This window comes from Tenrec ecaudatus, chromosome 1 (assembly GCF_050624435.1).
Source record: "Tenrec ecaudatus isolate mTenEca1 chromosome 1, mTenEca1.hap1, whole genome shotgun sequence".
Classification (NCBI taxonomy): Eukaryota; Metazoa; Chordata; class Mammalia; order Afrosoricida; family Tenrecidae; genus Tenrec; species Tenrec ecaudatus.
This window is the reverse complement of record NC_134530.1, coordinates 115,686,358-115,698,980: the sequence shown is the minus strand read 5'-3', so window position 1 is coordinate 115,698,980 and position 12,623 is coordinate 115,686,358. Positions and strand designations below refer to the sequence as shown.

General features: G+C 40.2%; 1 protein-coding gene and 1 pseudogene across 1 annotated transcript in view; one reads left to right on the top strand and one right to left on the bottom strand.

Moving 5' to 3' along the window:
• The window catches only part of SPATA1 (spermatogenesis associated 1), a 91,737-nt gene that overhangs the window by 27,209 nt on the left and 51,905 nt on the right, over positions 1 to 12,623 (bottom strand). Inside the window, exons 8-10 of the mRNA XM_075538776.1 lie at positions 9,990 to 10,101; positions 3,739 to 3,864; positions 2,219 to 2,397 (exon numbers count right to left, since the gene is read on the bottom strand). Coding sequence (XP_075394891.1) covers positions 2,219 to 2,397; positions 3,739 to 3,864; positions 9,990 to 10,101 — 417 coding nt within the window. The remainder of the gene's footprint in view (positions 1 to 2,218; positions 2,398 to 3,738; positions 3,865 to 9,989; positions 10,102 to 12,623) is intronic.
• LOC142438387 (small nucleolar RNA SNORA70) lies at positions 12,055 to 12,165 on the top strand (annotated as a pseudogene).

The window sequence follows — 12,623 nt, the reverse complement described above, 5'->3', positions numbered from 1 at the left end:
AAATGAGTAAAATAGTATAGTTAGTACAAACTATTAATTTGAACCTACTTGGATTTTTTACCAACTTTATCTAAGATGATACACTTAATGTTTCACCAGTTTAAAGTTAAATCTTTATTCTTAATCACAGTTAACATTTAAAAATCAGTTTGGGATAAGTGGAGTTACTCTAATATATATTAAACTGTTCAGTGGCTTCTAGAATTGTTTTGCCTGTGGTTTAGTTATGTGGTGGAATTACTCAGTATTATAAAAAACTTCTTGTCTCTGATCTGTCAAAGTTCAAGACTAAATCTCAAGAAAACATAAATAGATCACAATTTTATAAAATTTCTTTTAGATCTTATGGGTGCCATAAAACAAAAACAATTAGCTGAAATGAATTCCTTTATGTGACATGTTATCCTGATTCTTTGGGGGAAAAACAGCTCAAGAGATTTTCCTCCTGAACCCTAAGAAGTTGCCTTTGCCCTAGTTTTCTACTCCAAAAAGTTTGTCACTTTTATCCAGGTTGATGTACATTTCCTGGGTAACTGTCAACAAATTTGATAGTTTAATACTTTTTGTCTGACCCTGGGCTATAGCCTGCCTTGTAATTGGTCTATCTTACACCACTTGCAGAAAATAGTCAATATACTTATGGAAATTAAATCTATACTATAATTAATCTGTTTTACAAATGAAGTCTACTGAGAAGGGATTGGTCAGTTTGGGGTCCTGGAACTGTTTATTTATGCATGCACTCCTACAGAGTTAGGCAGGAAGAAAGAGAAGAAAGTAAGAGCCGACAGGAGAAAAGGAATGATTTGGAAAAGGACAAGGAGAATGGGTGTACAACTTGAAGAATGTAATTACTGTCACTGAAGGTTACATGTAGAAATTGTTAAGGTGACATATGCTTTGGTATATATATTTTTCTATTTGTGAAAAAAAGAGAAGAGAAAGTCAAGAGAGAAGCAGAGGCAGGAAAGAATTATAACACGGGAAGGGATATAATACTAAAGACAGCCACAGGGGCCGAAGGAACCCTGGAAGAGAGCTGCAGAAACTGCTACCAGCCTCTGAGCTGAGCCAGTTAGGAATGGAGAGCTGATGCAGAAAGACTGAAGGCAGAAAGGCCTGCATGAATGAGGGGCATGAATAGCCAAGAAGAAAGGGCAGCCCTAAGGAGGCATGTCCTGAGGGAGCTCCAGAGGAGGCCTGCAGGGCTGAGGGTGCATGCACAGCAGAGTGCCTGCTTGCTTGCACAGTGTGGAGGAGCTGAGAGATGTCCTGTACAGAAGAAAGATGGGATGAGTCTTCTGAAGTTTACCTACATGCTTCTTGATCCTGATCCTGAGTTATAGCCTGCTCATCCTGATCCTTTTACTTCCTTACTAAGCCATTTCCTCTAAGTATGGTCTGAGAGTTCTCTGGGATTATTGAAATGGATTATTAAACTCAGCAGAGTAGGGGAGGGGAGGAGGGCTGGTGTCAGATTGGTAAGAGAGTTGGAGTGGAAGTTTGCTTAACCTCCACATCATTGGAATCAGCTTTGTGAGCATCCTGATTCTCATCTCTGCCCCTAAAGTTAGAGAGACTTCTGATACTACTCCTTGATAGTGGTAGCCAAACTAGCCTTCCAGCCCTGTTTCATCAAGTACTTATCTTCTTTGCCCCTTTACTGAGAAAGTGACCTCAATCCCAGATACCAAGATAGAGCTTAATTAGCATAAAGAAGCCAATATCTAGCATTTGCTGTTAACTGTTATTTATCTTACAAGCCCTGGTGGCATAGTGGTGATGTGTTGGGCTGTTAACTGTAAGGTCAGCAGTTTGAAACCTCTGGAGAAAGTTGAGGTTTTCTACTCCAGTGAAGAGTTATAGTCAGAAATCCAGGGGCAGTTCTATCCTGTCTTATAGTCACCACAAGTTGGAATCAACTCAATGGCAATGAGCTTAGCTTTTTTAAATTGGTATTATTGACTGAGGAAGTACACTTGGTTGTTCTCCTAGCAGGATAATGAGAAAGTTTTATACATTCAAAGTTTTGAGAAGTAGCTCCTCTCTTCTGAACTTAGAGGCAAATAGTTCTAGTTACCACAAGAAAACCAGCCTTACAATGAGACTCACATTGAAAATAGAAGAACACAGCAAAAAGCACCAAAGGAAATCACAATGCTATCATATACTTTCAAAGAATTTTTTCCCGATAGAAACAGAACACATTTAGGAGTACCTTGGAGTCAGTGATATTTGCCAAGTTCTTTGGTCTCATTTTGATCTCTCTGGCTTCAAGTTGCATGAGTAATTTTTTATAGTAAAGTTCCAAATCTTCTCGAAGTTTTGTTAAAACCTCCTCCAATGATGATGTGACTTTCTTTGTTTCTAAGTATTTTTTCTTCCAACTCTCGCCAGCTTCAAAAATAGAAAAGTTTGAGTTTTGATTACAGGATTAATCTTTTCATCCTTCAAAAGACCTTTAAGTCAATGTCAACTTAAACCCATTCCCTCCTCCTCTCTTTTCCCTTATTGGATTCTTTTATTGGAGTCAGAGGAGAAATGTTTGTTTGATAACAAAAAAACTTGCTTCAGACTATAGTAAAATAGTGATTAATTCACGAACTTCTTTAATCATGGAACTGTCTCATTTAAAAACACTGTCTTAAAATTGTTTGAGGTGAATTTGTTAAGCATATAATTAAAATTATTAAAGAAAAAGGCATTTTACAACCCTCATACTGACTTAGATATTGTGAAGTAGCTGATTCTTATTAATAATTTATCACAATTATCCTAATCAAATCTCCCAAGTTCTACAGTGCAAAGTTTCTCAAACTTTAGAGCCTGGGTTGAGAAAATCCGAAAGCAAACATTGCCACTTTCGGTAACCACGTTGACGCCAACGACTCTAAGTGCACACTTAATAGGAGCGCAAAGTGCACACAGGTGTGGCAGAGTATACTTTCATCTCTTCTAGATAATCGCTTATGTAAAAACTCCAGATTTTAAAAGTCTATGTACAAATATGTAGACCCCTGAGAGTGAATTTATACACTCATTTGTGAAATACTACTTAAGCTTTTGTATTCTTTTTTGTTATAGACATTGCATCTGTAATAAAAGATGCCTAATACAGATGCCAGATAGTATTAGGTATACTATGAAAATGTAGGAAAGTTTTTACTTTAATTTTCCCTCAAAATCATTATTTTTCAGATTATAAACGTGCTTTTTGTTGTGGTGAACATAAAAGGAAACATCATAATTTAACACATCTACATGTATAATTCAGTGACTTGATTATACTCTTCAAGTTGGAAAAACATTCTCCTTATCATTTTACAAAGTATTCAACCACCAGTACCATAAACTCAGTGCCTCCTAAGCAAAGCTTGTCATCTTCCCTTCCTACTCATGATGACCACGAAAACGTGTTGGTTTATACATATCACTTCCATCACTTGCTGGCTTATCGTACTGTGGTGGCTGGCTACCAATATTTCAAATACCAACAGAGCCACCAAAGATAGTCAGGTGTCAATGAAACTTCCAGACTAAGACAGACTGGAAAAAGGATCTGCAATCAACTTCTTAAATCAAAATTGACCAGTAAGACCCTGTGAATAGTCGGAAAATAAGTTTCAGTTTGTTCAAGCCAGTTACTTACAGCACTTCTATTATAGTGGCACTAGATAAGGCAAATTCTAGAAAACTTGTTTACTTCCATCATGATAAAAGATACATAATGAACGTTACCATTACATTGCTTCAGTTTGCTTTGCTCCAATAGCTTTTCAACTCTTTTCATTAGTTGTTCTCTAATTTTTTCCAGATATCTTCTTTCTTCCCTAACTTGTTTCAGTTGTTCAAGAATCTTTTCCCCTAAAGAGATGGTAACCCATATTCATTAATAACATGACTGACAGATGGTGAGTCTCCAAAAATATGAATTACAAAATTTAGATTCAAAGGGCTTGTAACAAAAGGAATACTTTCACCCAAGGATTTCTTGAAGCGGGAAAGCATATGTGTCTATATTTATAGGTCAAGTATTAAGGTGGCGGAAGGACCTTGGGCCTCTACTCAAACACTCCCTCAATGCATGAATACCTTCTTTTATTAAATTGGAACTCTATGATGCTCACTCTCCCGACACAACGGCTGGAGCCAAAGTGGGTGAACAAGTAAATGTGGTGAAGAAAGCTGATGGTGCCCGGCTATCAAAAGAGATAGTGACTGGGGTCTGAAAGGCTTGAAGATAAACAAGCGGCCATCTAGCTCAGAAGCAACAAAGTCCACATGGAAGAACACACCAGCCTGTGTGATCGAGTGGTCCCAAAGGGATCAATCACCAGGCATCAAAGAACAAAAAATCATATCATTGACTGCACACCTCCATGACAGGATCGCTGAAGACAAATGGGTGCATAAGCAAATGTGGTGAAGAAAGCTGATGGTGCCCGGCTATCGAGGGAGATAGTGTCTGGGGTCTTAAAGGCTTGAAGGTGAACAAGCGGCCATCAAGCTCAGAAGCAAATAAGCCCACATGGAAGAAGCACACCGGCCAGTGCGATCACGAGGTGCCAAGGGACCAGGTATAAGGCATCATGCAAAAAAAAAAAAAACAACGATATAAGTGTGTGTATGTATGTGTATATATGTGTATATGTATATATATACCATGTTGAATGAAGGGGGAAGTGCAGAGTGGAGACCCAGGACCCGGTGTCGGCCAATGGAGATCCCCTCATAGAGGTGTTTAGGAGAGGAGATGGGTTAATTAGGGTGCAAGGTAGTACTGATGAAGAGCACAGCTTTCCCCCAGATCCTGGACGCTTCCTCCCCCCAACTACCATGATCCGAATTCTACCTTGCAGGCCTGGATAGGACAGAGGCTGTACACTGGTACATATGAGGGCTGGAGGTACAGGGAATCTAGGGTGGATGATACCTTCAGGACCAAGGGTGTGAGGGACGATGCTGGAAGAGTGGAGGGTGAGTGGGTTGGAAAGGGGGAACTGATTACAAGGATCCACATGTGACCTCTTCCCTGGGAGAGGGACAGCAGAGAAGGGGGGAAGGGAGACTCCGGATAGGGCAAGATATGACAAAATAACGAGGTATAAATTACCGAGGGCACATGAGGGAGGGGGGAAAGGGGAGGGAGGGGGAAAAAAAAGAGGACCTGATGCAAGGGGCTTAAGTGGAGAGCAAATGCCTTGAGAATGATTGGGGCAGGGAATGTATGGATGTGCTTTATACAATTGATGTATGTATATGTATGGATGGTGATAAGAGTTGTATGAGTCCCTAATAAAATGTAAAAAAAGAAAAGAGGAGAAAAAAATGATTAGGGCAAAGACTGTAGAGATGTGCTTTATACAATTGATGTATGTATATGTATGAACTGTGATAAGAATTGTATGAGCCCCAATAAATTGTTAAAAAAATAAATTAAAAAAATGTTAAGGAGTTATTTCTGTTTCTAAGAGGGTATCAATAATTCAATTGTATTCCACCAAATGAGTGTCCATTAGGCAGGGCCATGCTCCTCCATGATCTGGCAATTATATAATGATGTAATTTGCCAGCTACGTAATGTTGTGATCATCACGAGGATGTGAGCTGATGTGATAAGGCAATTTCATGTAAGGGAAAAAGAGTCCATGTAATGCCCTAACTCAGTTCACAGCCCTCATCTGATGAAAGGGTGTTCCCCTGGAGGGTGGCCTAAATTACATTTAATTTTGCAAGAGATAAAAGGAGAGACAAACAAGTAGAGAAGGTAGGACCTGAGTACTATGAAAGAAGAACCAGAACAAGGATATGGATGCAGGGTCCCTGTGCTGAGAACCTGCGAGAGCTCCCTAAAGCAGATTGATGCCAAGACACCAGCAATACCAAGTCCACAGATGTTCAGAGGAGACAATGACCTTTCCCAGAGCTAACAGAACAAGATCATCTTTCCCAGAACTTGGATCCTAGAGCTAGACTTCTAATCTGCTAAACTGTGAGAGAATAAATTTCTGGTTACTAAAGCCACCCATTTGTAGTGCTTCTGCTCTAGCAGTACTAGGTGACTGAGACAGAATTTAGTAAAGAGATTAGGTTGCTGCTCTAAAAGAAAACTAAAATGTGGAAGCAGCAATGAAATAAATAACATTGAAAAGTTATTTATTTATTGTATTTTATTTTTATTGTGAATTGGATTAAATTTTGTAGAACAAATCATTTTTCCATGCAGCAGTTTATATACATTTTATGTCATGTCATTGATTGCAAACCCGGCAAACTAACATCACCTACCCCACTTCCTCCCTGTGTTTCTTTGGGTAAATACTACTCTTTTGATTTCAAATACCCTCTTTTAAGGTATGTTATAATCTTAGTTATATAACTGCCTAGTGTTATTTTTCCCTTTATAAACCTGTCTATTATTTGGCTGAAAATTGATCCATAGGGGTGAGTCTAATCCTAGCCCTGAGGTTGACTATGGGTCATAGTCTCTGAGGTCCCACTAATAAGCTTGGGTTGTATTTATTTATTTACTTTAAATATATTTTCATTCTTTATTTTTATTAAAATATCCTTTTATTGGGGGCTCTTATAGCTCTTAAAACAATCCATACATCAATTGTATCCAGCATATTTGTACATATGTTGCCACCATTATTTTCTAGACATTTACTTTCCATTAAGCCCTGGATTATTTTTTTATGATTTAGATTTTTGTTCCAGATTTTCCTCCCACTCTATCCAGAACCTTATGTGTTCCTTTTCAGCAGTTGGTAATGAGCGGGCCACCCTCTAGTTCTTTGGTCTCAGGGTCACAGAAACTAGTGTTCATGTGGCCCACAAGTCCATTGGACTAATTGAGGTTGGAAGAATTTTAATATGCCTAATAGTAACAAGCCTGCATTGCCTAGAAAAGATGCTGGTTGAACTATGGACTTCAAAGGCAATTCAGATGAGGGCCCAGAGGAAGGAAGGAGAGTTATAACACTGGAGATGATGTAGACAATTGGAAATTCATAAGTGAGACTGAGAAAAATGAGTATCTTTGTGTTAAGGCTTACTGGCAGAGTGAGGTGCCTCAGGGCACTTATCAATAGAGTCAGAGAGACTTGCTCAAGCAGGGCAGAGGCTAGACTAGCCCAAGAGGCCTAAAGGCTGAGGGGCTGAAGGGAGAAGTCAAAGAACAGAGACAGTAGAAGCAGAACAGAAAAAAAGGACACAGGAAGCAGACATGACTCAGTCTCAAAAAGACTTTTGGTGTCGAATAGCTGCTGGGTCTCAAGGGTGGAGGAACACAATTTGTGAGGTTTCAAAAAGTTAGATCTTCACAGTTTGGCTCCAGAGTGTGTGGCTGTCATTCACAAGTGGGAAGAGGACGGGCCCACAACTGCTGCCCAAAGCTGAGAAGCAGGGCTGTTATGTACAGGAAGCACAACAGGGCTGGTCAGGGTGAAGGGGCTTGGCCCCCACTCAGACTAGGGGAATGAAGCTACCCATAGCAGAGGAAACAGAGTGTCATACCAGTGGGCTTAGATGGCTGAGCTGAAGTCCAGGGCAAAGCAATACCCACCCAGAATGCAGAAAGTATGGCCAACACATGAAGTCTGGAGGGCAGGACCCTTGGCTAGCCGGCCTCAGAGAACAGGAGATTGTTTTCAGGTCTTGAGAGCAGATGGAAATGGTTCTGCTGGGTGTTTTACTTGCTGGATACCAGTTGTCACATCTGTCCTCCTAATTCTCTTATTTGTCATAGAAATGTCTCCTTGTATCTGTTTAAACATTGTCATTTGGGAGCCAAAAACGTGTATTCTAGATTCATAGGTGAAGAGGAATTTTGGACTTTGGACTTGGAGTTGATTGAAGACTTGGGGGATGATGTGAGGAGTTTAAAGTATTTTGCATGGGGAAAAGACATGGATTTGAGAGAATTAAAGGTCAAATGCCATGGAATAAATTGTGCTCCCCCCAAAACAGCTGTCCAGTTTGCAGTGGTTTGATAGTTAGATGAGACTAGTCAGTTAATTGTAGGGGACTAGGGTGGAATGTAATATGATTATTAAGGTCCCAGCCCTGCTTAGTAGTAAGGAGAGTTCCTCTAGGGGTGTGGCCTGCATTACCATTTATCTACAAGAGGCAAATGGAGGACAAAGCAAGCAGAGATGGATGGAGCCCAGAAATGCTAGGAAAGCTGACCCAGGAATGGAGAGTGTCCCTGTGTCACTAACCTAAGAACTTCCTAGTCCCTGGGGAACACTGATGTCAAGACACATGGAAAACTAGTTTTTGTGTAGCCCTAGGTGACAGAAGCAGTGTGCTATAGGCTGCTAGGAGTTTAGACTCTGTCCTTTTGAGGCACACAACATCCGTTATAGGCTACACCAGAAGAACTCAGTGTGGAAACCCCACTAAGTGAACAAACTCAGCTGTAGCTCTTGGGCTTTAGAGTGAAACTCCCTAATGTGAGAAGCAGCAGATAACTTGCCTTGAAAGGTGCCCAATGAATGGTGGCCCAGAGTGCCATATCCATACTACTGTAATGCCCTCCGTACTTCATTGGGACATGACACCTGGTAGGTGTGGCTTTGTTGTTGTGAATGAATATTCTTGAAAGTTTTGCCCTATCATCAATCCCATTGTTTGTGTAATTAGTGCCCTGTCATTTAAGAGTTTTATCTGTGTAAGTCAACATTTCATGTATTGTGGTTCACAGATGGCCTATACTTGTGTAATTCCCTTTCCTCAACAGTGTTTTAATTTCGAGATCATTGGCTAAAGTAATGACACTACCAACAGAATAAGCTGAGCCTCCAGGAGGATGATTGATAATGTTCTCTAACATAAAAGACGGTGTCTCAAAATTGAACTGGAGGCATATATCAACTACAGGTATCTGAATGGATTTGGGGCTTGCACTTACTTGTAGCCCTAATTTGAGAACAATTAGTTCTTATGATGCGTCCCTGTGCGATGCTTGATCTCATGAAGAGATTGCTGCAGATGTGGGTGCTAGAGCAAAGTGTGGTGACGCAACTACAGGGCCTGGCTATCAGAAGGAATAGCATGTACGATCTTAAAGGTTTGTCTTCCAACAAGCACACCAGTCTATGTGACCCAAGGATTACAAATAATAAAATCCAAAGTCAAAGGAGGGAATGGTATCAGAGCTTCTTAAATTGTGAAGACCTGGTTTGCCAAAGGCTATGGATGACAGTGGAAGCCCAACATCTATTTGTAGTGTTAGCACCTGGATTGAGCCCCGATGAACCCTTCTAACCACAGTCAAGACAAAGAGCACTGCAAATCTGATTATGGAAGATATAGTTAAATCTTATCATTTAATCTCCCTTATGACTCCTTTTAAAGTTGCTTCCATGTAAAAAATAAAGACACCTGGAAATCTCCAAAGAATGCCAGGTATACAGGCGTTGAAAGGAGAGAAAACCTTTACTTCAGATCCCACAGAGAGAGAGAGGCTTTCCCTAGAGCTGGTATCTTCCATATGGGCTTCTCAAGTCATAACCTGTGAGAAAGCTAATTCCCGTGTTTGTTAAGCAGCTGCATGTGGTGTTTCCAGTGTCTAGCAGCACCAGACAACTACGAGAGAGGACGGAATGCGAGAACTTATTATACACACATTCTAGTGTGTCTTTTATCTACTTACATATGAAGAGGCTCAAAAAGTTCTTGGGGAAATTCCATTATCTTTCAATTTCATTTTACCACACTTTTTGAAACCCCTTTGTACATGTGTGAAAATGAAGTATCATTCCAATAATTATGCTTATAATTTTGGTTAGGTGCTTTTTCCAGGGGTGGGGGTCAAAGTCTTATAATTAAATGGCATATTTATTTTTAAGAATCCATGAGTATATTTCAAATGAATAATATTAGTGACTAACATATCCTGTAATCAGTATAGCCTTTGTGTGACTTACCATTACTTCATTTCCCCCAGAATCATGCAGAGCTGTAGCTTCAGTTGTTATACTTACTCTCACATTGGAGGGAAGAGATGTCAGTTACGCCCGAAGAAAGAGCAGGTTGACAAGGGAACGAGGGAAAATCAATACTATCTGGCAGGGCCACACATTCATTCGCAACTATCTGTAAGCAAGCATTAAAACCATTAAGATCTGGTGGAATAACACCTTTCCCCCACCTGTCTGTATGCACTTGATAATGCACGACAATGATTCAGGTTTTGTTTACGCTGTGGTCAGCTCCCCACTCTGCATTGACAGCACTGTCCTTGCTCGTGCACTCCAGCACCTCCGGTTCACTATTGTTGGATATTCTACCCAGACATTTCAAAGACAGAGCTATAAAAGTTCCAAGATTTCTTACTTATTTTTAATATTTTAAGATGGTTATTAGTCAATGTATTCCTTTATTCATGTTGAATAAATTTTGATCATTTATCTGTGGTTAGAAAATGGATAATCCTATCCCAAAGGATCATAGAAGCCACTCGAAGTTGAATCTCTCCACATTGTCAGGCGTCTACTATAAAAAGAAAGCAACAAAACTACCCATTGCTTATGTGTAAATTATGATTAGAGACAGAATCCTCCATACTGCAAATGTAAATAGGGAAATAGACTCTCTGGGAACTCACATCTGATCAAAGAATCAGATACAGAGAGAACTATACAGGTAACAGCAAACATTAACCAACAACTGTGTAGTCTGAAAGGAGAGGGCCCAGTCTGGAGTAGAAAAATACTTAAAGCAAGGATGAAAACAGAGCAGAGCAGAGCATTTCTATGAGGTATCTGAAAAAAAAAAAAAAAGGCTTGGAGAACATAGGGGCCAAGGGCTGTAATCAGATTTTGGAGGAGAGAAAGCTGCACCGGAAGCAGGAAGTATCTTGGAGTCTTGGTGATTAGAGAAAAGACTAAAGCATGCCAGGATAGAACTCTGATGAATTAAGTACGTTGGAAAGAATCCAAAGAAAACAAGTTGTACCCCGTAATCAAGGACCATCACAATATGTTACAGGCCCATTCAGTAAAAAGACAGAAATTTCATCAAAGAACTACATTTCACTGAAGCAACAGAAGAGGGTGTTCCTGATCCGAGAAACTGAGTATGCCATGGAGACACCAGTAAGATCACTTGCTATTGTTGATTTAAAAAAAAAAAATTCAATACAAAAACTATGATCATTGACAAAGTTCCTTAATGGGGAAGAACTGAAAAATGAAAACAACCGCAACAAAAACTAAAAAGGAGGTGAAAAGGCCATTAGGAAGCACAGAAATCTTAACAACTTTCCCAGTAATAAGGGGCCTCTAATATGTGTGGAAAAATGGAATTTCTCCATGAACTTTTCAAAGTGCTCTCAAGTTAAATATAATTAAACAAGCACTTGCAGGTATTAAAGAATACCATGAATCTTAATTCTTAAATCAGGAACACTTTCTTCTGCTGCTTCAGTGAAATGGCGTTATTTCTTTTTACTGAATGGGCCTGTAGTATATGACAGGCGTCCTCAAACTACGGCCCGCCGAGGACATTTATCTGGCCCACCAGGTGTTTTTGCCCCGTTTGGTTTTTTACTTCAAAATTAGATATGTGCAGTGTGCATTGGAATTTGTTCATAGTTTTGTTTTGTTTTTAACTATAGTCAGGTCCTCCAACTTGTCTGAGGGACAGTGAACTGGCCCCCTGTTTAAAAAGTTTGAGGATCCCTGGTTTATGGTATGGGTCTTTCTTAAGGGGAGGGGGTGTGTGTGTGTGTGTTTATTTTTCAAATATATCTATACTGATGTGCAGTCAAAGTTGTCCAAATTAAAGAAGTTTTAAGAAAAACATAATTGAGGAATTAACAGATATCATTAGGAGATATCCAAGAAAAAAACACATATGACCAAAATATATAGGAAGAATAACATAGGATAGACATCAGATGGGGCCAAGACAATGAAACCTAAATAAAATAGCACAAATGATCAGTGAGAAAGGGATGCTGTACAGTGTAAAAGAGAGCTACTGAGAAGACTGATTGGGGTCTCTGAAGAAGAGAAGCAGAACAATGGAACAGAAATAATGGTTAATCGGCAGCCAATTAAGCCAACCATCCTCCTCCTAGTGGGGGCCGGTGTGCAATGGCTGCAAACAGCAGCCTATTGTATGTCTAGGCTGCCCTAAGGGACCTTGGAGACAACCTTTTGCTGCTTTTCAATGCCTCTGGCCTGGCTAATTTCTGCTCTCCCTAAACTAGGCTTCAAACTGGGATGCGAGGTGCTTTGGGGAAACCTCAAGGCACAGTGGCTAGAGTCCACATTGGCCAGGTTATCATGTCCATCCGCACCAAGCTTCAAAACAAGGAGCATGTGATTGAGGTCTTACGCAGGGTCAAGTTCAAGTTCCCTGGGCACCAGAAGATCCACATCTCTAAGAAGTAGGGCTTCACCAAGTTTAATGCTGATGAATTTGAGGATATGGTGGCTGAGAAGCGCCTCATCCCTGATGGTTGTGGAGTCAAATACATCCCTAACCGCTGCCCCTTGGACAAGCGGCGGGCCCTGCATTCATGAAGGCCTTGGTGGACCTGTGCTACCTCTCGTACCCACCAAGTAAAAATTGAACTTCCTGATAAAGAAAAAAAAAAAGCAACAATGGTT